The sequence below is a fragment of the Anolis sagrei genome, chromosome 1 (genome assembly GCF_037176765.1).
Source record: "Anolis sagrei isolate rAnoSag1 chromosome 1, rAnoSag1.mat, whole genome shotgun sequence".
NCBI lineage: Eukaryota > Metazoa > Chordata > Lepidosauria > Squamata > Dactyloidae > Anolis > Anolis sagrei.
The window spans coordinates 78,484,818-78,512,786 of record NC_090021.1 but is presented as its reverse complement, the minus strand read 5'-3'; the positions used below and the strand labels follow the sequence as shown (position 1 = coordinate 78,512,786).

Sequence of the window (27,969 nt, the reverse complement as noted above, 5' to 3'; positions counted from 1 at the left end):
AATGCTAAAAGCAGTTCTTAATATCATCTTCACCCCTGAAGGAATATACCCTCTAGATCCACTGTTTGTAACCTCAAATGCTGCAAACTGTGTATTTCATGCCCTATTATATAACTGGAGTCTAATACTCAGAGTTGTGCCCTCTGGGGACCACTGCTTTTAGCACCACCTGATACTTATTAGTATTCCCATTTTGAAAAATAACTAATTGGGAAGCCTATTTTCCACAAACTCATCCTTTCTTCTCCTATGAAGAAAAGAAAACTTGTGCTATCAGTGTCAAGTGGTGAAACTCTCCAGAGACTGCTGTGGCGCCTTTCCTGATATAGCCAATGAGTCACATTACATCCTGCATTCCACTTACGCACGTAGCTACTTGCCTAGTCCCCTCAGGATTTTCTTTTCCAGTTTTTGTTCTCTATGAACAGTGGTGGACTCCTTTGATCCGGAGGCATCCCCAGAAGCAATGTGTTCTTTCTCGGCCTCGTCATGGACATCTTCATATTCGCCATCCTCGTTATTAAATGATTCTCCTTTCTCAGGTTTGTCTGTTCCTTTAGCGTTTCTGTCCTCCACCAGACTGGCAGCTGACCCGTAGGTTTTAATAATGTCCTCCAGCTGTCGGCTCAGTTCTTCAGATATATCACACAGCTTTATTTCAGGCAGGGAATGAGCTGCATTCTCAGGGGACAGAGGCCTGGGAGGCGATCTTTCATTTTGTTTCTCTAATCCATTCTGAGTAGGGAGCAAGTCAGAGCTGTTTATGGGCAACGGTGGCTGGTCTTCAGGTTGATGACTGGCATCTTCACTGATAACCTTGATGATCTGGTCATCCTCCATTCTTGAGATATTACCTGGCAGCAAAGAGTGTTACATTTTGAACATAACCACATATGATCAAGAAGAGATTAAATGAAAACTGACAAAATTTTAGCAGCATTTTTATTGCTTTTCACTTAAAAGAACATATCCCAAAGCGCTTTATAGCCAAAATGAATACAGTGAATTTGATTGCTAAAAGGAGCAGAACAATATAGCAGTAAATCAATAAAATGATTCAGTAAAATTAATTCATTAAAAACCAGACATTCACCATGAGGCCTATAACAAGAAACAATTTCGCATAACTAATTATTATCTTGTTTTAAAGCAGGGTGAGCAACAGGGCTTTTTAAAATAGAGATATTATAGCATTGATTATCACATGTTTTTACATTTATTTCTGCATTACTTGTTACTGATGCTGATGCTGTGGGGAGGAAATGCCTTAGCATACTGGTTCTCAACCTGGGGTCCCCAGGTGTTTTTGGCCTACAACTCTCAGAAATCCCAGTCAGTTTACCAGATGTTAGGGTTTCTGGGTGTTGAAGGCCAAAAAAACCTAGGGACCCCAGGTTGAGAACCACTGCCTTAGCGGATATTGGCTGATTGGTTCTCTTATGGTTCTTCACCTATAAGCTCTTTTGTGAGAGCTTTAGATCACATGATACCCATCCCAGGCCTATACCAATCATCAGGATTTCAGCAATGCAATGCAGAGGGAGGAGTGTCTTCTCTTCGTTTCTCTCTGCTGCCAGAATGGAGTTTCACGGAACCCATCATATGACGCAAGACAACTTCTGGCAGGACTCCATGGGGCCCCCTTCTGACAGTAGAGAGAAGCAGACCCCAGAGTGCCCCTGAAGGAGTTGGATGTTTACCCAACTCCTGATAGAATAGACTAGCTTTATTTGTCATTGTGCTTTTGTACAATGAAATTACATGCCTTCCCCCCCACACATCACAAAACAACACTCATCCCTCCATCCCCCCCCTCCACCACACAGTCCCCAATGCCACATCAGTGCGAAACCATGGAGTTCAACATAGCCACAGCGCTAGGATAAAAGCTATCCTTCACTCTGTCCTTGTCTTCGTCACCCTGTACCATCTGCTAGATAATAATAATTAAAAAATAATATGTCAAATGGGATGGATCCCCAAGAATGTTCTGAACTTTCTTAATGCAGTGGGAATTATAACGTTCTTCCAAAGAAAGGAGAGGGCAACCAATGATTCGCTGTGCAGATGTGGTGACCCGTTGGAGCACCTTCCAATCTGCCACTGTGCAGTTACCAAACCACGCACATATGCAGCAGGTTAGGATACCCTCTACAGCACAGCAGTAGAAAGTAATTGAAGAATGTGAGAGGGCAGCAGGGAAAGATGAATCTAAAGGGGGAAACGATGTGGGAAGGCAGAGGACGGACCCTGATGGGAGGGGACAGAGTGTGATGGTTCCCTCTCCTGTCCCACACTTTCCCCCGCTGTCCTCTGCTCTACCCTTACCCTTGCCCACCTGATGAAGTCCTAAGGCTGGTATCAGGAATGCCAAAAGGGACACAAGTGATGATGGGCAAATGGTCAGAATAGGTCCCTTCCTTGGGCCTTAAACAAGCTGGCTTTGGCCCTATGAAGGGCTTATCTTGGCCTGGCAGCATTGCCAAGCTTCGGTACAAAGTTCTCTCAGTGAAAGATCTGGACACTCATGACACTAAGTGACACCTTATTCTTATGCAGTCTGTGGATTTATTTAAATATTTATATATTTCAATTTATTTAATTGTTTATTTTTTTTAAAAAAACCCTCTAGACAGTATATAATAAACATAATAAACCCACAAATGAGGAGGAAAGGACATGTGAGCACATAAAGCTGTCCTATAGCATGCCAGATCATGGGTCTGTAAAACCCAGTATTAACCTCTTTAGCGGCTTGGCAGAATTTTACATAAACTTGCTGTTTAAAGGTCTTTACCTGGAAATGCCAGAGAGTAAATGGAGCATTCGCTCAAGCACTTTATAATGGGCTAGTGTTTCTTGTGTATTTTAGCTGAGCCTGGGAAAGATCATTTTTTTGAAAGACAATTACCAGAGTCTTTCAGCTATCCTGATTGGTGGCAAAATAGTAGGGGCATTCTGGGAGTTGTACTTCAAACAAGTAACTTTTCAAAGCTCTGCCTTTAACTTATTCAACCTCTCACTTACTACTCTTTTCTTGCTGTATACTCTTTCTATAATATTTGTGCATATGGGATCTGTGCCAACACTTGGCTTGTCCCTGCCACTTACTTGCCAGCTTACAAGTTGAAAGGTTACAGTACCATTCTTCCAACCAAGGCTGAAATATTGATGGTATCATTGTAATTAATGCTCCTGGGTCCTCAGTGGCAGGAGGTCCCTATATCTTTATTTAAGGTGATGCTGTCAAGATAGATTTGCTCCTAGCAGGCCCGTAGCCAGGATTTCGTTTCGGGGGGGGGGGGGGCTGAATTTTTTTCAGGGGGGGTTTCGGGGGGGGCTGAGTTTCGGGGGGGGGCTGAGTCTGAGTGAAAGAGGGGCTAGCCTATCAAACCTTTTGTATCGTTACCCCAATACCCCCATGCATATGGGATATATTGAGTATGGTGATCAGATCATGATATGAATAAACATAACAGTTTAAATAATGCACCATTAAGGCCTTTTCGCGAACCACCATGAAAATTTCGGGGGGGGGGGGGGCTGAAGCCCCCCGAGCCCCCCCCCCCCCCCTGGCTACATGCCTGGCTCCTAGGATGGAAAAAGCTGCAGATCCCTCCCATATAGCTGGTAGTGTTTGCTGTGCCTTTTCCCAACTGGAGAGCAAATCAAAAGATGAGATGTTGTTATGGCTGTTTCTGAGACAGGAGTCTTAGTAATGCAAGCTGGGACACATATGATGGTGGGTAAATAGTTCAAGTGAGTCCCTTCTTTGTGTCTTAAAGAAGCGGACTTTGGTCCTAGGAAGGACTTTTCTTGGCCTCGTAGCATTGCCAAGCTTCCCAATGAAAGTCCAAACATGCAAAGGCACACAAAAGGGACCCTTGCTTAAAACTGCCTCAAAATCCATAGGAATGATATGCCATTACTATTGAAATGTTTTATGACCCTTAAAAAACCTTTTATGTGTGTGGCAGTTAAGTATCAGAGTGAAGCAAGTAGTGCTGAACCCTCCCTCTTTTTAAACAGTACTTTTGTTTAAAGAGAAAGCAATGTTGTGCTTGATGGGAGGCATTTCTGGTCCCACAAGTAAGTACTGGTTTGCACAGCTTCTTTCATAATTCATGCACATTCCCCATAATATAGGTATTAATCCAAACAAATTGAGTTGTGTTGTTGCAAACAAAAGTACCAAAGTACTAGGGAAACATTCTGTATTTTTTCCTCTCAAACCAGAGGCAGCTTGTGGCTTCCATATCAGCAGGATGTTACAGTAAATGCCTTCAAAGTCTTACTCTTGCCTATAAAGGAGCTCTCCGAGGTTCTGAACTCTATTCCTCAATAGAAGGAAGCACTTGGGATTTTTTTAAGAGCTAGCCAAAACCTGAAATGAATTCACCATTCCACTGACATGAAAACCAGCAGCCATCATTGGCACAAGCCCCCTGGCTCTCAACAGCATGACTGGGTTGCAATGGCTTGTACACCTAAATTCATCTACTATGCACCTTATACGAAACATAGCCTAAGATCTCAGGTATGTCTAATGAATTTTTTTCTTAACAATATGCATTACATGAGTATTTGGGACTAATTATACACAACCAGACAAGCATATTCAACACCTGGGACAGGCATAGTGCAGGCTCTGTGCCTCGTGGCTCTGATATATCACTGACATTATTTTGTTGGTATATACTCTTGAATGAATTCTGCAGTACTTCATCAGCCTCAGGGATGTTAATCTCAATTTTGTGTTGTGATCAACAAAGCTATTTTCTAGCCACTCTAGGCACTAAGATAACAATCATATAGTCCCTTCCTTGTACAAAAGCCCAACAAATTAACATAGCTTTAAATAATTTGATAGATGTAATCCTAAATGTTCAAAGAACAATGTTCCATTTAGTAAGTTCCCAAGGTTAAAATTCAATTATTCTACCTCTCAAGAATTCAGATTTGACATCAAACATTACCCATCAAGACTGTACATTTAAATCATGGATAAGGCTAACACTTCAGACCACTTTGCTTTATTATCTCCTCGAGAAAAAACATTAGCTACTTATTATTAGATATAACTCCTTGTGTTTTCCAATGTAGCTCTGTCACCCCCAATTTACAAATCTGTGTTCAGTCTGTTTGACATCTGATGAAAGATGAGTTGGGTTTTTTTCTCCACAACTTCTGGCATTTAAAACAATCGCATACTGAGATGCAGCCTGCTGAATAGAGATTTCACAACATTTGTGCTAAATGTCATGCTAAAGATGTCCTGGTCCATGACCTTCTCACTGATAACAGTGTTCTTAGTGACTGGAGGCTTCCATGTCAGTTGGGTTTTAGTCTGAATTTTAGGCAAGTGGATTCACCAACTCACTCATATGGAAATCATCAGCTGCTGCTCATTGATGTCATCAATGCTGTTTTGTGTCCTTGGAAAAAATCTACAGAGAGGATACCTAAGCCAGTAGTGGTCCATAGACTGAAATTTGTCTGCAAGCTATTGGCTTTTGATTTCCAGCAAGATTTCAGGAAAGAAAGAAAGAAATAATTAATGGGCATAAATGTGGTTTTAGATTTGAATGTGTTTTCAGTTTTTATGAATTTAAACTGATTTTTAAATACCATTGATATTTAATTATATTTTAATGTTTAATATATTTGTAGATTTTAAATGGTATTGGAATGCTTTTAATCTAAGTCATTTTGAGTCTCCAGAGTATAAATAATCAAAATCATAAACATAATAATAGTTCCAGTTGCTCATATCAGATAGCTTAAGAAATACTAATCTAGAGTGAAAATAGAACATCAATAGGCAAGCTGTATCATCAGCACATTGGTTCTCCCTTAGTTAAATATTTGTGCTGCAACACAAAGCAAATATTGTTAACTGTTATCAGGCCCTGTCTAGCTCTTGAAGACTCAAGGCAATGGCTTCCTTGAAACAAAATGAGATTCCCTCCCTTCCAATAGAAAATGTATAGAGTGGACAAATACTAAACTGGAGAAAGATGTGGGTTTTTTTCTTTGAAGAATCTAGCCTGTAGGGTGTTTGAATGAGGAAGCAACATTTGTAAAATTGTTTACACACAATATTTCTTTCTGCAATCACTTGTGACCCTGAAGCTTGGCCCACTTTCTGATTTCAACAGTTATAACATGTATTAGCTGTAACTTAGAGTATGATTATTAGCTTTACAAGCTAAAGAGCACTGTATTTCTTTATAAAAATATTGCTTTCATAGTCTCTGTAGGTCATATTGTGTTTCTCTGTTGCTGTCTTATAATAGGACACGAAGAAAGAGTGCTCATCTCCAAAATGGGTCAACCAACTATATCAGAGGTTTTCCTGATAGCATTGGACTTTAATCTTATTTTTAGAAGGGTGTTTTTTCAGTTCGGAGTTAGTAAGAAACTACTTGGTCAAAACCTCTATTGTTAGTATTGATTTATCTGAATGAGACTCATTTATCTGTGCTGAACTAAGTGACCAATCTAAAGGAGTTTCTGGATGATTTTTTTAAAAAAAATATGAGGATTGGAAAACTGAAAGGGGAATAGTATTCCTCTAACATAACCTAGATGTCAAGACTAAAGATAGACATTCTGGGGGTCAGCGAACTGAAATGGACTGGAATGGGCCACTTCACATCAGAAGACCACCAGATCTACTACTGCGGACAAGAGGAACATCGAAGAAATGGAGTAGCCTTCATAATTAATAAGAAATTCGCTAAAGCGGTGCTTGGATACAACCCAAAAAATGACAGAATGATCTCAATTCGAGTGCAAGGAAAGCCTTTCAACATTACAGTGATCCAAATATACGCCCCAACCACAGCTGCTGAAGAAGCAGAAGTAGATCAGTTCTATGAGGATCTGCAGGACCTACTGGATAATACACCAAAAAGAGACATTATTTTCATTACAGGAGACTGGAATGCCAAGGTGGGAAGTCAAATGACAACTGGGATCACAGGCAAGCATGGTCTGGGAGAACAAAATGAAGCAGGACGCAGGCTGATAGAATTTTGCCAGGAAAACTCGCTGTGTATAACGAATACTCTCTTCCAACAACCTAAAAGGCGGCTTTACACATGGACCTCACCAGACGGTCAACACCGAAATCAGATTGACTACATCCTTTGCAGCCAAAGGTGGCGGACATCCATCCAGTCGGTGAAAACAAGACCTGGGGCTGACTGTAGCTCAGATCACGAACTTCTTATTGCCCAATTTAGAATAAAACTAAAGAGATCAGGGAAAATACACAGACCAGTTAGATATGATCTCACTAACATTCCTAGCAAATATACAGTGGAAGTGAAGAACAGATTTGAAGGACTAGATTTAGTAAACAGAGTCCCAGAAGAACTATGGACAGAAGTCCGAGACATTGTTCAGGAGGCGGCAACAAAGTACGTCCCAAAGAAAAAGAAAACCAAGAAGGCAAAATGGTTGTCTGCTGAGACACTGGAAGTAGCCCAAGAAAGGAGGAAAGCAAAAGGAAACAGGGATAAGGGGAGATATGCCCAGTTAAATGCGCAATTCCAGAGGTTAGCCAGAAGATATAAGGAACTATTTTTAAATAAGCAATGCGTGGAAGTGGAAGAAGACAACAGAATAGGAAGGACAAGAGACCTCTTCCAGAAAATTAGAAACATTGGAGGTAAATTTCAGGCAAAAATTGGTATGATAAGAAACAAAGATGGCAGGGACCTAACAGAAGCTGAAGAGATCAAGAGAAGGTGGCGAGACTATACAGAAGATCTGTATAGGAAGGATAACAATATCGAGGATAGCTTTGACGGTGTGGCGAATGAATTAGAACCAGACATCCTGAGGAGTGAGGTTGAATGGGCCTTAAGAAGCATTGCTAACAACAAGGCAGCAGGAGACGACGGGATCCCAGCTGAACTGTTTAAAATCTTAAAAGATGATGCTGTCAAGGTGATGCATGCCATTTGCCAGCAAATATGGAAAACACAAGAATGGCCATCAGACTGGAAAAAATCAACTTATATCCCCATACCAAAAAAGGGAAATGCGAAAGACTGCTCAAACTTCCGTACAGTTGCCCTTATTTCTCATGCCAGTAAGGTAATGCTCAAGATCCTGCAAGGAAGACTCCAGCAATACATGGAGCGAGAGTTGCCAGATGTTCAAGCTGGGTTTAGAAAAGGCAGAGGAACGAGAGACCAAATTGCCAATATCCGCTGGATAATGGAGAAAGGCAGGGAGTTTCAGAAAAACATCTACTTCTGCTTCATTGACTATTCTAAAGCCTTTGACTGTGTGGATCATAATAAATTGTGGCAAGTTCTTATTGGGATGGGCATCCCAAGCCACCTTGTCTCTCTCCTGAGGAATCTGTACAAGGACCAAGTAGCAACAGTCAGAACTGACCACGGAACAACAGACTGGTTCAAGATTGGGAAAGGCGTACGGCAAGGCTGCATCCTCTCACCCAACCTTTTTAACTTGTATGCAGAACACATCATGCGATGTGCGGGGCTGGATGAATGCAAAGCTGGGGTGAAAATTGCTGGAAGAAACATTAGCAACCTCAGATATGCAGATGACACCACTCTGATGGCCGAAAGCGAGGAGGAGTTGAGGAGCCTTTTAATCAAGGTGAAAGAAGAAAGCGCAAAAGCCGGGTTGCAGCTAAACGTCAAAAAAACCAAGATTATGGCAACAAGAATGACTGACAACTGGAAAATAGAGGGAGAAACCGTGGAGGCCGTGACAGACTTTGTATTTCTAGGTGCAAAGATTACTGCAGATGCAGACTGTGGCCAGGAAATCAGAAGACGCTTACTTCTTGGGAGGAGAGCAATGTCCAGTCTCGATAAAATAGTAAAGAGTAGAGACATCAGACTGGCAACAAAGATCCGCCTAGTCAAAGCCATGGTATTCCCTGTAGTAACCTACGGATGTGAGAGCTGGACCTTAGGGAAGGCTGAGCGAAGGAAGATCGATGCTTTTGAGCTGTGGTGTTGGAGGAAAGTTCTGAGAGTGCCTTGGACTGCGAGAAGATTCAACCAGTCCATCCTCCAGGAAATAAAGCCTGACTGCTCACTGGAGGGAAAGATACTAGAGACAAAGTTGAAGTACTTTGGCCACATCATGAGGAGACAGGAAAGCCTAGAGAAGACAATTATGCTGGGGAAAGTGGAAGGCAAAAGGAAGAGGGGCCGACCAAGGGCAAGATGGATGGATGGCATCCTTGAAGTGACTGGACTGACCTTGAGGGAGCTGGGGGTGGTAACGGCCGACAGGGAGCTCTGGCGTGGGCTGGTCCATGAGGTCACGAAGAGTCGGAGACGACTGAACGAATGAACAACAACAACATAACCTAATATACAACTATACTTTTGGTTCGCTTCTGGTACAATAAATAAATAAATATCTAATATCACTGAAGCTTTATGCTGTGCTATTAGAGACAACATGGTTTGTGTTAGGGGGAAATTCAGATACTTCAAAGAATCATAAAATCCTTGAGTTGGAAAAGACCTTGTGGGCCATCCAGTCCAACCCCCTGCCAAGAACCAGGAAGACAAGAAGCTTCCTCAACTAGCACACTGAACTGAATATTTACTTTGAGATTGGAAAACTTGTGGCCTTCCAGCTGTTGTTGAATTGTATCCCACATCATCCCTCAACATTGGGTCACCTGGCTTTGGTTGGTTGGAGTTGTGTTCTAACAGCACCTAAAGGAGTCCACATACCCTTGATATAAACAAAACTGGTTGTATGTTGCACAGGTATTAATTGCAAAATATGGAGTGTGATCTTGGTTTTCTACAAATTAGGGCCTCAACAAACATAATTTGCCATAACATTGATACATAATAATAAACGGTGGTATGCAAAGAATCTGGAAACCAGTTAGGATACTGCTGCATGTGCTGGGAGGATAAAACATGGCAGCTTGCGTGTTCATATAAAGACAGTTACATGTGAATGCAAACAGTTTTCTTTTTTAAGATATGAAAACTGTCATCAAAATGATGTTCAGATATATAGGAATGCCAAACACATTGTTTTGATATGGCCAAGAATTGGAACAGTTATCTCAACTATTAAGAAAGAAAAAAGAAGTGTATTTGATCACAATAGCATATATATATAGTCAACTGTAAGCTAAGATAGGACCTTTCACACAACATGCTATGATTCCAGTTTAATCATCATGGCTGCATCCAGTGGAATCCTGGAGCTTATAGTTCAGTGAGTCATTGCAGTAGATCTTTAGCTGAGAATTCTGAATGCATCTCCCTACACTGCAAAATCACAGGATTCCGTAGGATGTTGCTGTGGTAGTTAAAGTGGAATCATTGTGCTCCAACTGTGTAGTGTGAAAAGGTCCTTGCTTACCAATGTCTCCTATTATCTATATGGGTTTTTCTGTTAATGTCCAGTCCCCACCTGTGGCTGGTTTGAGGAGAAAGTGATGCCTGGATAACATACATTGACATTTATTCCAAAAATGTAAACAAAAACATTCCACACCTTCTACAGACTATTTGAAGGCCTCTTTCTTAATAAAAGGATGTCTATCATTGTTGTTTATTGTGTGCTTTCAAGTCATTGACTACTCATGAAGACCCTAAGGTGGGGCTTTCCTGGCAAGCTTTGTTTAGAACATGTTTGTTATGGTCTTCCTTTGAGACTGAGAAGGTGTGACTTTCCATGGTTGAGTAAGGATTCAAACCCTGATCTTTCAGTGTCCTAGTCCTAGCTGGTATTTAATTAAAATACTCCTTCCTTAATTTTTAAACTGCTAGATCCCTTGGATTAGAGGTAGATTAGATCTCTTTTTAAAGGATCCACTAACTGGTCTTCCTTTTATAGATGAACTTGGTGTCTACAGATAAACTGGAAACTGTTAAGGGATCAATACAAACAGGATGAATTATAATTGTGTGTTCTATAAGCTTATTATTAATGCCTCTTGGCAAAACTACAAAGAGGTGTTAATAACATGACCTAGGAACACACAACTCCTCACTTAAGAAAAGCTTATGAAATTCATGGGATCACCATATGTTGACAGGGGCTTGAAAGCATATACACACACAGACTATGTAAAGTGAATTAAGAAGGTTAGAAGCCTAATACTGAAATATAATTGTTCTCCTGCGGGTGGTAAACCAAAAACTCAATGGTATAATCATACTGTAAATTAGGGATAGATATGATACTGATAAAAATATTCAAAGGAGAAGGATATGAGTTTGCCTTGTTCCTAGGCACAGCAATTTTCTTTATGTGTTTTGATTGTAATTGAAAACTAGAAAAGGCTAGGGGAGAGGAAAGATTGAGGGAAAAAACCAACTAGATTGCTCAATTTTAGAGCTTTTCATCTGGGGTTCCAAAACTATCTGGAAAAGCAAATATTGTGTGAAAATTAGAGAATAGTAATCTTGTGACTGTGGTACCTAAAAGTTACCTAAACGTTTGTGCCAATGTAAGTTACATTGGTGATACTCCTTAGCAAACCGGATGCTACGTAGAAGACTAATAATGACCTTATAAGATGCAGAGAATGAGTGTCTTCTCCCTGCTTCTTTCCTCTACTGACACGGAGTCCTCTGGAACCCATCTCAGGGCTACTTCCTGCAGACCTCTGTGGGACTCCGTGCTGGCAGCATTGCAGCAGTGGAGCCCAGAGTTAGCTATACACTCCTCATTGAAGAACCTGACTCCTCATTGAAGAACAGAAGAGGAGCTGTGAGAAAGGGGACTATGGGCCCTCATGGGAGGTAACAGAGCCTTATAGCTCCCTCCGCAGCCTCATGATTGCCCCACAATTGCCCCTGCTGTCCCCCACTTTATGGTCCTAAATTACACAATGCCTCTAAACATCAAACTACACAATATTTTAAATGTGATCATTCTTTCTTGCTTCTTGAAGAGTCAATTCATGGGACATGAAAAAGATCCTAGAATGGCAGAGACTATTAATTCTTGCCACAAATGGTGATCCTAATCCAAAATGGCTCCCCTGAGCCTTCAGTTTTCATTGCCAAAAATGATCATTGGTTTCAATATTTTGACAATAAAGCAATGCAAGTGAAGCAATATCAGTCTGGGCGGAGGGCAAGGTAGGTGCACAAAATTAAAGCCTCTGTTTGGTTGGATCCACACTGCCATATAATTATGCCTTGGGCTGATATGGGCGGGGTAAAAATGATGTAAATAATAATTATCTGAACCCAGATTATCTGCTTTGAAATGGATTGTATGCATCTACAATCCAGTTCAAAGCAGATAATTTGAATTAAGAAACTGGATTATATGACAGTGCAGATGGGGCCTTTTGTCTAGCTTAAGCCTCACATTCCTAAACATATGAAACAGATACCTCAAGTTCCTAAGCATTTCAGAAATGCAGAAAACAACATTAGAAAAATAGATTCAAGAAAGAAAAGATCTTGCTTGATTCTGTTCCTCTCGACTCCAAATTACTACAGGTAGGCCCAGCTGGATTTAGTGTCTCTCTCTCGCTCTGTGTGTGTGATAGGGTCTTAGCTGCCAACTCCTGTTGTGCTGGCTGTGCAATCAACAGATTGTGATTGATGTAGCTCTCTCTTTGTCATCTTATGACTGCAGCCTCTTCAATAAGGGTTAAAAAGATGTCAAAGTAGAAATTCCTAGAACTCTGACTGGTAGAACACCCATCACCTCCAAATGGCCTTGTAGTCCATAGCAAAAGGCCTTTACTATGGGGAGGGTTCTTAGCTATGCCAAATAAAGACATTGTTGACCTGTTCAGCTTCCCCTCTTTAATGTTTTCTTCTTCAATAAGAATAAAAACTGGAAGAAGTGGAAAAATCTGGAAAGGTTACAAATGGAAGGTTCTAAAGTTTGAGACGTCCTAGCCAAAGAAAATTGTATCCTTCAATATTTCTCAGATGAAAATTGAGATGCCTATGGCTAAGCTATATCAGTATGTGATTCCAGAATGAGGAAGAACATACAAGCTAAGTTAGGCTGTTGCAGTTTGCTTTTTTCTGAGCCTACTTTCCCTCCCCATCTGTAATGAGTTAATTGAGCAAAAACTACTTTTGCATTTTAACTCAATTACAGAAACTGAAGTCAGACAGGAAAAAGAGGAAAGGGGCAAAGAGGAAAAGAAATGAGCTCCAGTGGCATGTCAGCCTCACATCACTAGAGAGCAAAAGACCATGTGCTACAACAGATGCAGATTCCAAGAAGCGTTGAGGGTTGCCCATTATAACGTACATGTCGTCATTTACTATTATGCACATATAGCTTCAGCCTATGTCCAGCTTCAGTCTATGTATTCATTTATAGACAGTCCAATAGAATTACAACCCATATATGGTACGTTACAAATCATTTGTATAGAGCCACTGTGCTGTTGGCTTGTATATGACATTCTTATCAGAAAGTTAAAGCTCTCTCTCTCTCTAATATAAAACTAATGACTTTTGCTGTTTGTCTTCAAACCATTTCTGATTTATTGCAACCCTAAGGACGATCCACTCACAGGGGTTTCTTGGCAAGATTTCTTCAGAGAGGGTTTGCCATGGCCTTCCCCTGAGGATGACAGGCATTTAAAGTACTCCTTTTAAAGGATATTCTGTGACAATAATTTTCTTCCACTAGTGCAGTAGTTCCCAACCTGTCGTCCGTGGACCACCACTGGTCCACAAGAATGAAAATATGGTCTGCAGCCTCACCATTACTATACCATTGCTTCGAAACCACACGGCAACAAGAGCGACTGGTCTGGCGAAACCCTCTCATAGTGCTGAGGCAACGGGGATATTGGGAGCAGTGAGACTGACTACCCATGAAAGATTACTACTCCCACATCGGCTCTAGATAATTAAATATGGTTTTCTGTGGGCGAGCAGATGGCGACTACTGGATGGCATATGTTATGTATCAGAAAATAGAGCTGATGTGGTCTATCCCATGCAGTTTTCTGAATCAGCATCCCAAATAACCAAACTGAATCTAAAGTTGACCAAAAACCAATTTGTAACACCTTTGGTACTAATGTTGGGGAGTGGTGCCTGGTCAAAAAAAGATTGGGAACCACTGCTCTAGTGCTATAATGTAAAACACCTGTACTATAAAACAGGACTTGAGCAATTACTTTTGAACAGTAATTATTATGCAATTCATTATAGATCTTTCACAGTAAGTCAGCACAGTTTTAAAGAGTAACTTACTGCATTGCTTTTTATGGTAGAATTACTTTTGAAAAACCTAAAGGTCAATAAAATCCCATGTGCATAAAACCTGGGAAATTTTACTCAAGGTGTCTCTGAAGGGCCTTTAAATGCATTTAAAATTAACTAAAAACACAAACTGAAATTTTACAAATACTCATGTCATTACTTTTGAAATGTATCTTCTTTGTGTCAGTTTTCTTTTTTTAAACTATTTTTTTTCTTGCAGGCAGCTGTGTTATCTGCAGCTCCTTACTTCCAAGGTCAGATTAAAATTTCTCTTACTAACTCCTTGCCTGGTTTCTTTTTATAGCTTTTAAATAACTGATCGGCCTCAAAAAGAGGCTGCTGTTTTAAAAATGCACATTTTGGTTCTTCCTCTCAGTTGGTGGGATGAATTGTGAAAAATATCACTCTCCTTGTCACAAGGACTTTTTTTCAGTGGAAGAGTTCAAGAGTTTTCAGGACTTGGCTATTTTTAGTTCCTGGCTCCCCCTCCCCTTGCCACCCCATGAATCCAGCACCTGCTCTGAAGTCACGGTTATTTTAAACTCCGCAAAAAAACAAGAAAGGAGAAAGAGAACAAATGGAGACAGAAAAAAGAAAGATAGCAATTACTCGAGAGATTGACTTGCTTCTTGATAAGCATCTGCAAAACAAGCAAACAGTGACTCGCACTATATGACTATTTCTCAGCAGGATCCTGTACATATTTACTTGGAAACAAGTCAAATTGTGCTTGGTAAGACATATTGCCCAAGTACATTGGCTGTGAATTGTAACATTGGTCTTGGAGGACTAATTAAAATGTAACCACTTGAGTGAAAAACATACAGTAGGCCTCTATTATCATTCATGCTTGGAAGAGGAAAACAACTTTACTGGTATACTGTTGATTTTTTAAATATAGATGTATTACATCTGCACCCGTTTACATTCTGTAGGTTATTTCTACCACTGTTAAAAGAGATCGTAGAAGGCGTATTCTAGGTTTATAATAAATTCAACAGGTTTGGGTCACAAATGGAGACAAATTCTTCTCAACACAGGTTCCTGCCTTGAACAATACGTTCTCAGTTAACTGGCAGATTGGTAGATGCCAGATAAACGTAGTTTCTAGTTGCCTGAGAGTTACTTTTAAAAACAGGCCTAATCAATATCACATACTGTGCTATGCCATAAACTTTGTATTAACTTGATATTAATATTGAAGTACAGTAATTAAAAGCAAATTAAAACAAATAAAGATGAACATAACTTAATGTAACACATTTTACTTTGTGAATGCAGTATGCAAATTTAGTTTAAAAATTGCCAGTTACTTGATTGTTTTGGTTGCTTGAGTTCCAGTTAACTGAGGACCCTTCCACACAGCCCTATATCCCAGAATATTAAGGCAGAAAATCCCACAATATCTGTTTTGAACTGGGTTATCTGAATCCACACTCAGATAATATGGGATTTTCTGCCTTGATATTCTGGGATATAGGGTTGTGTGGAAGGGTGATGGGAATCTACTTTTTAAATCTTTAGCATTATTCATATAGTCTTTCAAATCACATGAGAACAGTCAGTTTCCTTCTGGTTTGCCTTCATATTTCCTTAAACATCCACTTGACATCTGTATCTTTTAGGGGGAGCTCCAGCAAGATTGGCAAGCTGAAGTCTTTCACCCATACACAATCACTCGTATCAGGCTTAAAGGAAGAAACAAATGGCATTAAAACTGAAAACAGCAGCAGCATTTTAATATGAGTGGCGAGAAAAGTCTTGGTCACACTTACCTGGGGTGAAAAAGAAGCGGAAGAGAAGAAAAAGCTAAGGGGTGGCCCCAAAGAAAGAGAGAGCAGAAGGATCAACAGCAATGGGACACTTTCTTTATGTTCCTGCCACAGGGAAAGGGAGGGAGAAGAGGAGGGGAGGATACAGCAAGCAAGAACACATGCTTGAATGGGAGCTTCCAGGACCAAAAGCAAAATAGACCAGGGCTCTGACCTTCCACAGCTGTGCAAAATGAAGACTGACATTTCGGCAGGCGCAGCTCATCGAACAGCCAAGGAAAAGCTGCACCTACTGCATACTCTTTTTGTTCAGCTGTTAAAGCAAAACATTATTCCAAAATGCAAAGCTGTTTGTATATTAGGAAGCAGGCTGGTTGTTTTGCCATAAGATTTCCCAGTTGGAGGAAACCCCACTGCCTGGTTTAGTGGTGGTGATTCTTTCTTGGAAGCCAGGCTTTCAAGGAATAGGCAGCGTGAGGGTCCGTAACCTTTTATTCTTGTTTGCCACTTCTGCTATTGCTTCAACCAGGGCTGAATGGTGTGCACAATGCTACTTGTGCAGTTAAAATATCTAGAAATTTAATATGCTTTTGTTTATAGCATATGGGCTGGCTCACTTACTTGAATGCTCTACAGTTATTTTACTACTTTTCTTAAGCTATGCTTTTGATATGACATAAATAAAAGCTAAGGAATTAGGATCCATAGTTTAAGAAGCTGTGAGTTAAGACACGTAATGTCCATATGCTAATGTCTAAAAACTTTAAGAGAACAAGAATACACAAACTATTACCTGAAAATCACATGAGAATTAATAATTCTATTTAATAAAAAGAAGCCCATAGAGAATTAGCAGGTCTGCTCAGTTCTTGCAAACTCAGGTCAGCCATAGCGTCCTTGCTTGAGTCCATCTACCTATAATATGATCTTCCTCTTTTCCTACTACCTTCCATCCAAGTGTTATTATATTTATAATAAGTTTGGTCTTCTCATGATATGTGTATGTCCAAAGCACAACAGTATCAATTTAGTTATCTCTGTTTCTGGGGAAAGCTCAGGCTTGATTTGCTCTTGGACATATTGGTCTTTTCAGCAGTCGACAATATCCACATTTCAAATCTGTTGATGCTTTTCCTATTAGTTTTCTTCACTGACATCTTTCACAACCATGCATAGAAATAAGAAATATGATATAGATAACCCTGATGTTGACATTCAATATCTTTGCACATCAGGATCTAGACCTCACTACAGAATCTATCCAGAAAGGCAGTTAAAAAGAAAAAACTTTATTCCAAGGAAGTCACCTGAAATGTTTCTCTGAGACAAAAGCTAAGGACATGTAAATGTGCAGTCTGCATTGTCTATGTACATTGTGATTTGTTATTGTATTTTTGCTTTGTACCAGGATTCTAAGGCCAGATAAGATGAAGATGAAGCCTCTAATTTTGAGGGGACTCTTGAACTAACTGGAAGTCAACCAGCATCTTTTTGATCCGTACACTATCAGACCTCTCAAATGTATTCGCCAACTCACATTTACACCAGTATACTCAAGGCCATAAGTTGAGGTTCAAGCCCTGGATTCTGAGGTATTGTTGACATCACAGGAGCTCAACCAATAATTGAATCTTATGTTTCCTTGGTAACGCCAAGGCTTTATGACACAGCAATAGCAATTACTAAAGTGGTCTTGCTGGTTTGGGAAACTTCAGAGCTGCTTAATACAGAAACCAGTGTGGATGTCCAGCATACTAGGCAAATGATGGATGAAGGAGGATTATTCAGGCAACAGGATGTGAAGGCAAGTTCACTAGTGAAAACAGGTGACTTGCTAAGGTGGTGAGTCTGAAGCCAATGGGGTTCTGCAACCAGAAACTTGCTGATGTAAGCCAAAAAATCTTGCAGAAGTCAGTTGATGAATGCTCAGTGAATCCCTCCCTGTGGATTGAAGCCAGGTGTGCCAGTGAGTGAAAGGAGAGTGTTTGGAGTTGTGCTGGTCATCTCTGACAGTGAAGATGATGGATTGTTGGAAGGGCCCGTATTGGAGTTGGAGACCAGCAGCTCACAGCAGCCCTCCCAGCCTAACTTAGTTATTGCAGAAGAGGAGTCTTCAGCAGTATCTACCACTTTCCAGCAAAAGAAGCAAGTAGAAGGGTTACATGCTCCATCCCTATTAGACTACAGATGCAACTTGCAGGTCTGCTCGATTAGCAGAGAAACGGGCACTGCAGAAGCAACACCTGAGAGCATAGGATAAAAAGTTCTCAAGGTTTCAGTCTCATTGCAGGTGGCAACATCGTAGCCTCATGGTGTAATTGTGGATTCCAGATTATTGGCCTTGTTGATTCTGGACTGTACAGTGGCTTCTGTGTTTTGGATTCTGGCTTTAACCTCGGGTTCTGCTAGCTTTGGATTGCTGGCTTTGTTGATTTTGGATTGGAATTATGGTTTATTTATTTATTTTATTTACTCTATTTATATCCCGCCTTTCTCTACCCCAAACAGGACTCAAGGTGGCTTACATACAGGCAATTATTCAATGCCTTAAAATTCATACAATTCCAATATTTTAAATTAGATTAAAATTTGAGACATATTGAACATTTAAAAACATTCAATTCCATAATAAAATCACACCATCCATAGTCATAGTCCAAGCTGTTCCATAGTTATTCCATATATTCCAGATCTGTTGATTGCACTGCACTATTCTCCAAAGGCCTGATCCCACAGCCAAGTTTTTTACTTTTCTTCTGAAGGGTAGGAGGGAGGGGGCTGATCTAATGTCACTGGGGAGGAAATTCCATAGCCAAGGGGCCATCACTGAGAAGGTATTTTCTCTCGATCCCACCACTCACACTTGTGAAGGAGGCAGGACAGAGAGCAGGGCCTCCCTGGACCATCTTAATCAGTTTGCTCTTTGCTGCTGCATCAACTTTGGAGCTCTCTTGGCATGACCATGGTAATTTGGACTCAAGTCCAGAATATGGAATTTATCTCACTCCAAATGGTGAGAGTGCGCTAAAACTATAAGCCTGAAAGGACTTTAGCTGTGTATGTATTAATGTTGGAACTTTGCTTGATTCTAAGGTGGTTTGCTTCACTGAGACTTGGCATAACATGGCAGGAGCCATCACAGAAGATCCTTTAGGAATATAATCTGGGGTGTTATTGTATGTGTGGATGTCATGTGGAGAAAAATGTGGTCAAGGCAATTGTGAATGTATGGGTGAATCCAGACTCTGCAGCCATGATGGGGCCAAGTGTCCTTAAGGTGGTGGAGATTGCTTTCCAGTCACAAAATGAGTGTGATGGATGGATTGATATTCCTGGGTAGAAGCCATTGGGTGTTGGTAGGTGAAAGTTTGGGATGAGGTTGCCAAACAGAAGTCGGTGGATGCATCTGGGATTAAGCTGGCCAGGCAACTTAATATGTTTCTTTCCAGGGAAGAGATTTATCTGAAAGCATGGGGCTTCTGAGTCACCCATCATACTGAAGCAAAGCAGCTCTGCAACTGTTCAGTACCTAGATGTGGGAAACTTGGAAGAAAGAGAAAGAGAACAGTATATTATAGATAATAATAATAATAATAATAATAATAATAATAATAATAATAACAAACTTTATTTATAACCTGCCTTATCTCCATGATGGGACTTTATCTCTACTACTATCTCTCCCTTCATTTATACTATATATAATTTATTTCAACTCTCCCTTCATTTATATATGTATTTCAGCCATATCATCAAGTTGAGATATATCATTAAATAAATCATTTTATGAGATGTTCTTCCCAACATGCCATATAATCTGGGACTTGGGAAAGTTTGCAAGGAAGTGTCACTATTTCACAATGTCTTTCTGAGTCAAAACCAAAGCTAGCTCCTGCCATGAGTCTTTTATGTAGCAACATTTTTCTCTCCAAAGAAGTTATTTATATATGTAGTTAAAAAAGATTTTGGTAGGTTCTTAGCTCAATTTTTCTTATATAACCATATGACAACATCTTTGCTTCCTCAGGTTTAACATTCACTACCAAAACAATTTCTATTGTTTTGACTCTTAGCATTTGTAAATATAATGTTCTTAGCCAAAAATGACTTGGGCACATCTACCCTCTAGAATCAGTGTGCCAAGGCTCAATGCTATGGAATCCTGAGGTTTGTATTTTGGTGAGACACCAGCACTCTTGGAAAAAGAAAGCTACAGACCTTGTAAAACTATGATCCCATGATCCCAATGTTGAGCCATGGCAGTTAAAGGGGTTTCACGTTAATTCTACAGTGTAAAAGCACCCAGTATCTTAATTTGATGGTGGTATAGTAGTACCAAAGCAGAGTCAATTTCTTGGGATACAATATTTTTCTCATTTAAAGAATCAATAGTCTCAAACTGTTGTAGTGGGGCATGGGAAGCTGGCCTAAGAAACATGATGTAGGGGGAGACAAAATTATACTAGAAATCAGTTTATAGCCAAATATCCAATCTGTACAGAGTGCCAGCAACATCTAGTGGTTGCAGGCAGATTTACTGCAGATTTCCCATAGGCATAACTACGACTTTTAATCTATCATGCCCAGTTATTCCTGTTTGGTCTGAACTCTGAATCTAAATGCATTCTGGGCTAGGTGCTCCAAAGTGTCCTTGATGAATTTGTGCGATTGCTAAGAAAGACTTGGGGTGGGAATCAGGTAATCCTCAAAATGTTCCTATAATTCTTCACCATTGTGCAGTCTCTAGGGCTGATGGGATTTGTAGTCCAACAATAGTTTTGAAACTTGAACACTGCTCACTCGTACATCTAAAGAAAATGCAATTTTGAAGATGATCTCAAACTCTTGCTTGCAAGAGCTAGAAGTAGCTTTCATGGAGCTTTCGCTAGCTAGTGTGGTATAGTGATTTGACTAGGATGCTGGAAGACCAGGGTTCAAATATCCGCTCAGCCATGGCAATGTACTGGCTGACCTTAGAAAGGTCACACTTTCTAAGTCTCAAAAAAAAAAAAGGCAAGAGAAAACCCATTCTGAACAAATCTTGCCAAGAAAACTCCATGATGGGTTTGTCTTAGGGTTGGCGTAACTCATAAATGGTTTGAATATACACAGCAACAGCAGCAAAGCTGTCTCCTAGTTAATTGTGCAACAGTGCTTTAGTGAAGCTGCAGCAGTTTTTAGCAGGCTGAAGGGGTCAAATCGGACCTTGTCCCCCAAAATGTCCATACCTTTTTGCCTATTACACACCTTTTTGGGTCAATTTTTTCCATCCCATGTTGTAAAGGCTGAGCAGCCTCTTCTAAGTTTTAGTTATTTGAAGTAATATAAATTAAAATATACTAGCATTTTGGTCCAAGGGGGAAAAATAATAATCTATATGCATAAAAATCAAAGTCTGTCTGTCTGTCTGGACCACAAAGGCCGTTGCTACTTAACAATCCAGTGGCCTTTTGTGGTATCAATGGATTGGCTGCTAGTAGTTAAAGGATTGGCTATTGCTAGGCAAAGGGTGATGTCACTGGTAAAAAAAGGTGACACGTGTATGAAGGAAAGTGAGGACGGAAGGAAAAAGTCATAAAGAGAGCCATGTTACCATGGAGATATTGTGAGGTAGAACTTCTCAAAACTGGAGAAGGGGAGGGGAAGGGAGGAAGAAAGGAAAGAAAAAGAAGAAAAGAAATGCAGGGAGAAGGAAGGCAGAGGAAGAAAGAAAAAAAGGAAGGAAGCAATGAAGAGAAAGGAAATGGGGAAAAGGTAGAGGGCAGTGGTCCCTCTGACACCTGGGCAATGCCAAGTAAATATGCGAGTCAAATATAAAAAGGAAGTAAAATTCAATTTAATATTATCAAATAGCCATTGAAAATTGGGATATACCTAATGAATACAGGCCTTGTTTTTAAACTAATATTGTAACCCCCCCCCCCCCCAATGATCTGTATAAAATTCAGTATCCATTTTTTACTATATGGTTTATTACAAAGATAAAAATAAAAATCCAGATGAAAAGAAACAACAGAATAAAAATATACGTACAAAACCATATCTATGGCTTCTGCATACAGACCACCCATATTTATGGATTCTATATAGTAGTATCTATACAAAAGACAAATATATTTCAATATAAAGTCTTCTTCAAATATAGTAATATTTTAGTGTGTTTGAGGAATTTATATAGATAGTGTATGGAGTGTTTATTCATAGATTTGTTTATTGTATAAGTAATAAAAAGGATTTATTATAAATATGAAGTCTTATTCAACAATTGTTGATTTACATAAAGATAAAAATTTGTAAGAAACCAATACAAGAATAGGGAAAATTAAAGCTCTTACTGTGATGTGAATTAATCCAAATGAAGGTCTAAAATTATTATGATAAGCAATATTCCTAGTCCTTTAAATCATGCTTCCCCCCTCCCCTTTTTAGAATTAGCAAAACCCCTGGTTGTGTCACAATATTTATGGAAGCTCACAATCCTGTATGTTAAAGGCTAGGGGGACACATTAGCTCCCTGGGTAATTTTAGAAGTCCACAATTCCTGTCACACTCATCCCTTATTTTAAAAAAGCAAAGAAATTTGTCTCTAAGAATGCCCTCCAGCACGTGTGATTGGCATTTATCTTGCCATTTTAGGGCCAAAGTGGCCTTTTTCCACAACAGAAAGCAATCAAAAACTTCCTCATTTTCATTTTTAAAACCCTTTAAATTTTGCCTCCAAATTTCTTCACATGTCCTCCAGAGTATATAGGAGAAGTTCCATCATATTTTTTGCTCCCTTGTCACAAATGGATGGGTAGGTTACAAATAAAATGGGCCCTCCATATCTATGGATACTGAATCTATGGATTCAACCATCCATGGTCAAAAAATATCCAAAAAGCAAATTTTGATTTTGCCATTTTATATAAGGGACATCATTTTACTACACTATTCTAAATGATGATATTTGAACTTTCATGGATTTTGGTATCCATGGGGTGATGGCGGTGGTTATGGAATCAAACCAGAGTAGATACCAAGGTCCTACTATATTATATTATTTATTTATTTCCCGCATTTCTAACCAGCCCTTCTTAGCTCCCGGGGGGGGGGGGGGGAATCATGGCGGCTTATCCCGGCAACAATTCAATGCCACATGATAATACAAATATAAACAAATATGCAACAGTTTAAAACAGTAAATAGAACATTAAGTTAAAAACACATTAAAAACATTGTCATCAATCCATATAGCCAATTCCAGTCTGATTCAACATCCAAAGTGCTGTCATGCTTGCTGTCCAAAGGCCTGGTCCCAAAACCACGATTTAACCTTCTTTCTGAAAGAAAGGAGGGAAGACGCTGACCTGATCTCGCTGGGGAGCGAGTTCTACAGGCGTGGGGCCACCACCGAGAAGGCCCTGTCCCTCGTCCCTGCCAAGCGCACTTACGAGGCTGGCGGGACCAAAAGCAGGGCCTCCCTGGATGATCTTAAATTGTGAGGCAGGACATAGAGGGAGATACATTTGGACAGGTAAGTGGGGCCGGAACCATATGCATGACAAAACTCCCTTTCTTCCTAGATTGGTGCAAGGGTCCCTTAACAGGAATTTTTAGAAATGGGATATTTGGAGATACTTAGAAATAGATACTGCGAGATCTGCATCCATTTCTAAAGGCAAGACATCTCAGGTTAGAGTTGACTGGAACATGATTTCCCATCTGGAACAAGGAATCACCATTCAATAGCAGAAATGTGGAGGCTACTATGTGTTTTTGTAGATTCTTCTCAGGTACAAAGAGCTGTCCTGATAAGCCTCTAACCTTTCATTGGTTGTTTTGTGTGCTCCTTGGCATGGGCTGCATCCTCCTGCTGCATTGCAACCTGAATGGAGAATTCCTAACACAACCTTTGCAACACCTATTCAGATTGTGGTTCACCATGGTCAGAGTATAGGAATCAGGATGAGGGCTGGCCTAGCTCGGGGGGGGGGGGCTGTTGTTTCGGGTGAAATAGCCCAAAGCCGTGTCTCCTAGTATCAAGAGTAGCAACAGGAAGAGACTACTACTACTATTACTACTACTACTAGTACTTGTTGTTGTCATTGCTGCTGCTATGTACCTTTAAGGCATTTCCACCCTACAGCTAACCAATCATGAAGTCTTCCTGGCAAGATTTATACCGAAGAGGTTTATCTTTGCCTTCATCTGTGACTGCAAAAGTATGAGTGGCCCAAGGTTATCTGGTGGTTTTCATGGCTATGCTGGGATTCAAACGCTGGTATCCAAAGTTGTACCACAGTGCTCAAGCCACTAAACCATGCTGGGTTTCAACACTAATTCACTTTGAATAGGAGGAAACTAGAAACACAGGCGGGAAAATGTATGTTTTTTAAAAAGATGGCATGTTTTATTTTTAAAGAATACCAAGGAAATATTGTCCTAATAAGAATGAAGCACAATGCACTTCAGAGTCCCCAAATGTATAAATTACGAAAAACTTACCTGCCTTCAGCTTCAAATATGGGTAAAATATAAAAGTGCTTTTCTTACTAAGATAAGAAAACAGGGTTAATCTTCAGTGACTGCTTTCTGTTCTTTTCCCCAGAGCAATACTGTTCTCAGTTTCTATCACTGTGAGGAATGCCTTGTGTGTAGCAAAGTTTGGTATGAGATCTAAAGGTTTTTTCATCTTTTTTTCTGTTTTAAGTTTGTGTATTTTATTGAATTGTTGGGGTTTTGCATTTCTTTATTTTTATGATTGTTGCCAGCAAGCATTCTTCTGCCGCTTTTCTGTGTGTTCCCTCATGAGCACCTTGGATCAAAAGGCTATGTTTTAAGCTAGTAAGGATCTAATAAAAATAGCATTTAAAATGCCCAACAAATCCTTCCACTGAAATGTAGAAGGAAATGTTCACATAAAGGGCATGTTGCTGGTTGAAGCATAAGAGCACATGGTGTCTTGAATCACACAAACCAAAATGTCCAATGCCAGGCAAAAATGTGATAAATGAGGCAGAAAAATCACACGAAATCTCTATTTCTGGCAGTGAATAGCTTACAATGTGTTGTCTTTTCATGACACCCAAAACTTCTGCCCAAGATGGGGAACATTGACAATGGCTGTTTAATGTGAAGGGCCAGCAAGCCACTTCTGTGGTGGCTAAATGATGCAAGGAGCTGATTTGGTTTAATGCAGGCCAGAGCTGTTTAATGTAGGCTTGAACTGTGTTAACCAGTTGTGGGGTGCTCCAAAGGCTTCTCCAGACCCTGGAGCAAACTGCAACTTTGTGACTATGTAAACAGTTGGACCAGTTCCAAAACAGATACAAATATTACACAGGTGGCCCAAGAACCAGGGATATGGCACTCATTTTTCCATTTTCATGGTTGTGGAAGCCAGTGGATGTGACATGGGTCATACTGATCACTCGCTGCCTGGAGTGATGCTGGCTGGAGTGACGAGATGTTTGGAGAAGGGAGTGGAGAGAAGAGGGGGCAATTCCTCTTCTTTCTCTCCACCACCTCCTCCATCATTCTGCTGCCCTGGCTGATATCACTCCAGGTGATGGTCAGGACTCCTCCCTGCATCTGCAGTGGTCATGGGGGCTGGCGGTCAAAACCATCCCAGGGCTGATCTGGAATTTGACACTTCATATCAGCTCCAGGATAAAGGGTCAGTGTAGAACCACTCATGGATACCTTGCTCTACCTCATGATTGCTTTAACCATGGCTGCTGGTTAAAATGCTGTGGACTATTTCAGTGACACCTGAAATAGGTCCACGTCATTAATAGCTTTATTCTTCTATCTCGCCTCCATTTCCCTGAAGGGACTCGGAGCGGCTTACATGGGGACCAAGCCCAATATAAACAAAGGTTAGAAAGTAACAAAATTAAAAACATGTAACAATGAAACATAATTAAAACAGTAAAACTAATAAAATGTAATAATAATAACTTTATAACTTCATCCCGTCAGTTCCGAATCTGAATAAAAAGGCACAATATAATTTACTGCCTCACAATGAAGGGCTTCACAAGAAATACTTTCAACCCCAGCCAAAGCCCTTGATCCCTTTCTTAGGGTGCATCTACACTGCAGCTTGGACCTGTTTTGGAAGGAATTGGTTTTGCTGTGTTGGTAATGACATTGACAATGCTGGAATTGGTTTGAGCCAAGAAAATGCTTACATTAACTATGGAACTTGGCTTAAAACAGCTCTGTGGATTTTTTTCCCATTTTTGGGAGAAATGCAAAGCAGCACTCCAGAGGCATAGAAGGTAAAAAGAAAGGGAATTCCACCTGAATATTAGGAAGAACTAACTGAAAGAAAATGCAGTTCAACAGTGGAATATGCTGCCTTGGAGAGCAGTAGTGTTTCCTTTGTTAGAGCTTTTGAGCATAGGTTGAATGGCCATCGTTTAGGAGTTCTTTAATTGTGTGTTCCTGCATGGCAGGGGGTTGGACAGGATGGCCCTTGGGGTGCTGTCCAAAATCTACAATTCTTTGACAGGGGCCATGCTCTCTCTGGTGTTCTTGGAATTGTCCAAGAAACGGTTTCCCCCTGTTTTTCCAAAATTCCAGGGATTTCTCAGAGAGGACCTAAAAATTGCATGAACAAAACAATTTGAGAATCTACTTTTTTTTTTGGTAATAATTCTGCCTGATTAGGTTTTCACACTCCCACCTGGTTACTCGCTTTAGGAACTCCAGGGATTTCAGAACTAGGATCTTCTGTGGTGAAAGCAGCCTAAGTTAGATTAGGATCTGGGCTAAGAGTGCAGTTGGCCCTCCCTATCCACAGATTCTGTATCCATGGATTCTGAACCCACAGATTAAACCATCATACCTCCTTCTGCACCTGGAGCCTGGAACAACGTCAGTTCCAGACAATTTCACCCTATGTCTGGAAGCTCTGTCAAACTGGCTACGTGCTAGCAGACTGAAGGTGAACCTGGCGAAGACTGACATTCTCTGGCATGGCCACCCAGCAGGTCGGACTCCTCCATTACCCACCTTCGATGGTGCCGCCCTATCTTCATCGACCACTGTTAAGAGCTTAGGTGTCATCCTGGATTCACAGCTGACAATGGAAGCTCAGGTCGCTGCTGCCAGCAAACAGGCCTTTTTCCATCTACGACAAGCGAGGCAACTGGCACCCTACCTATCTGACGAGGCTCTGACAACTGTCATCCATGCCACGGTCACGTCTAGGCTGGACTATTGCAACGCCCTGTATGTGGGCCTTCCGATGTCTACGACCCGAAAGCTTCGTATTGTTCAGAATGCGGCAGCCAGATCTGTCTCCTTCATGACAATGCGCGTCTGCACACCGCTCATGCAACACAAGAGTTGTTGACTTCATTTGATTGGGATGTTTTAAGCCACCTCTCTCACAGCCCTGATCTCACACCCAGTGACTATAATCTGTTCACTAAATTGAAGGAACACCTTGGTGGAAAACACCTTTTTGATGACAACAAGGTGAAAACCGAAGTGACAAACTGGCTCAAAAAGGCAGAGGGAAACATCTATGACACAGGCATAAAAAGCTCACCCCATGGATGACAAAATGTATTAAACTGAATGGTGGTTATGTGGAAAAATAATGTAATACCTATACTACAATCCATGTAAGTTTGATTAAAATATATTCATTCTTTGTATTTTTTTAAAAAAAATGTAACCTTACTTTCTGGATAATCCTTGTAACACAGGTTCTGAAGATGCCACATGGTAGTGGCATCCATGTCAATTGGGAAGTGAGTCTAGTTTGGGTTTTAGTCTGATCTTTGAAAGAGCTAGCTAAGGTGTTCTAAAGAAACAGAACCTATGAAAGAAAAAGGATCTTCCCCTCCCTCCTTTTCTCCCTCTCTCCCTTTCTCCCCCCCCCCCCCACCTCTCACACACAAACACACTTTTCTAGTTACCACTGCAATTCCCCCTCCACTGCTTTTCTTAGGAAACTGAAGTAGCTCACTGTG

General features: G+C 40.5%; 1 protein-coding gene across 1 annotated transcript in view; it reads right to left on the bottom strand.

Moving 5' to 3' along the window:
- TXLNB (taxilin beta) overlaps positions 1 to 16,216 on the bottom strand; it is a 43,287-nt gene extending 27,071 nt beyond the window's left edge. The window contains exons 1-2 of the mRNA XM_060753469.2: positions 16,004 to 16,216; positions 381 to 854 (exon numbers count right to left, since the gene is read on the bottom strand). Of these exons, the coding sequence (XP_060609452.2) occupies positions 381 to 840 (460 nt within the window). The 5' untranslated portion in view covers positions 841 to 854; positions 16,004 to 16,216. The remainder of the gene's footprint in view (positions 1 to 380; positions 855 to 16,003) is intronic.
- Between the last annotated feature and the right edge of the window lie 11,753 nt (positions 16,217 to 27,969).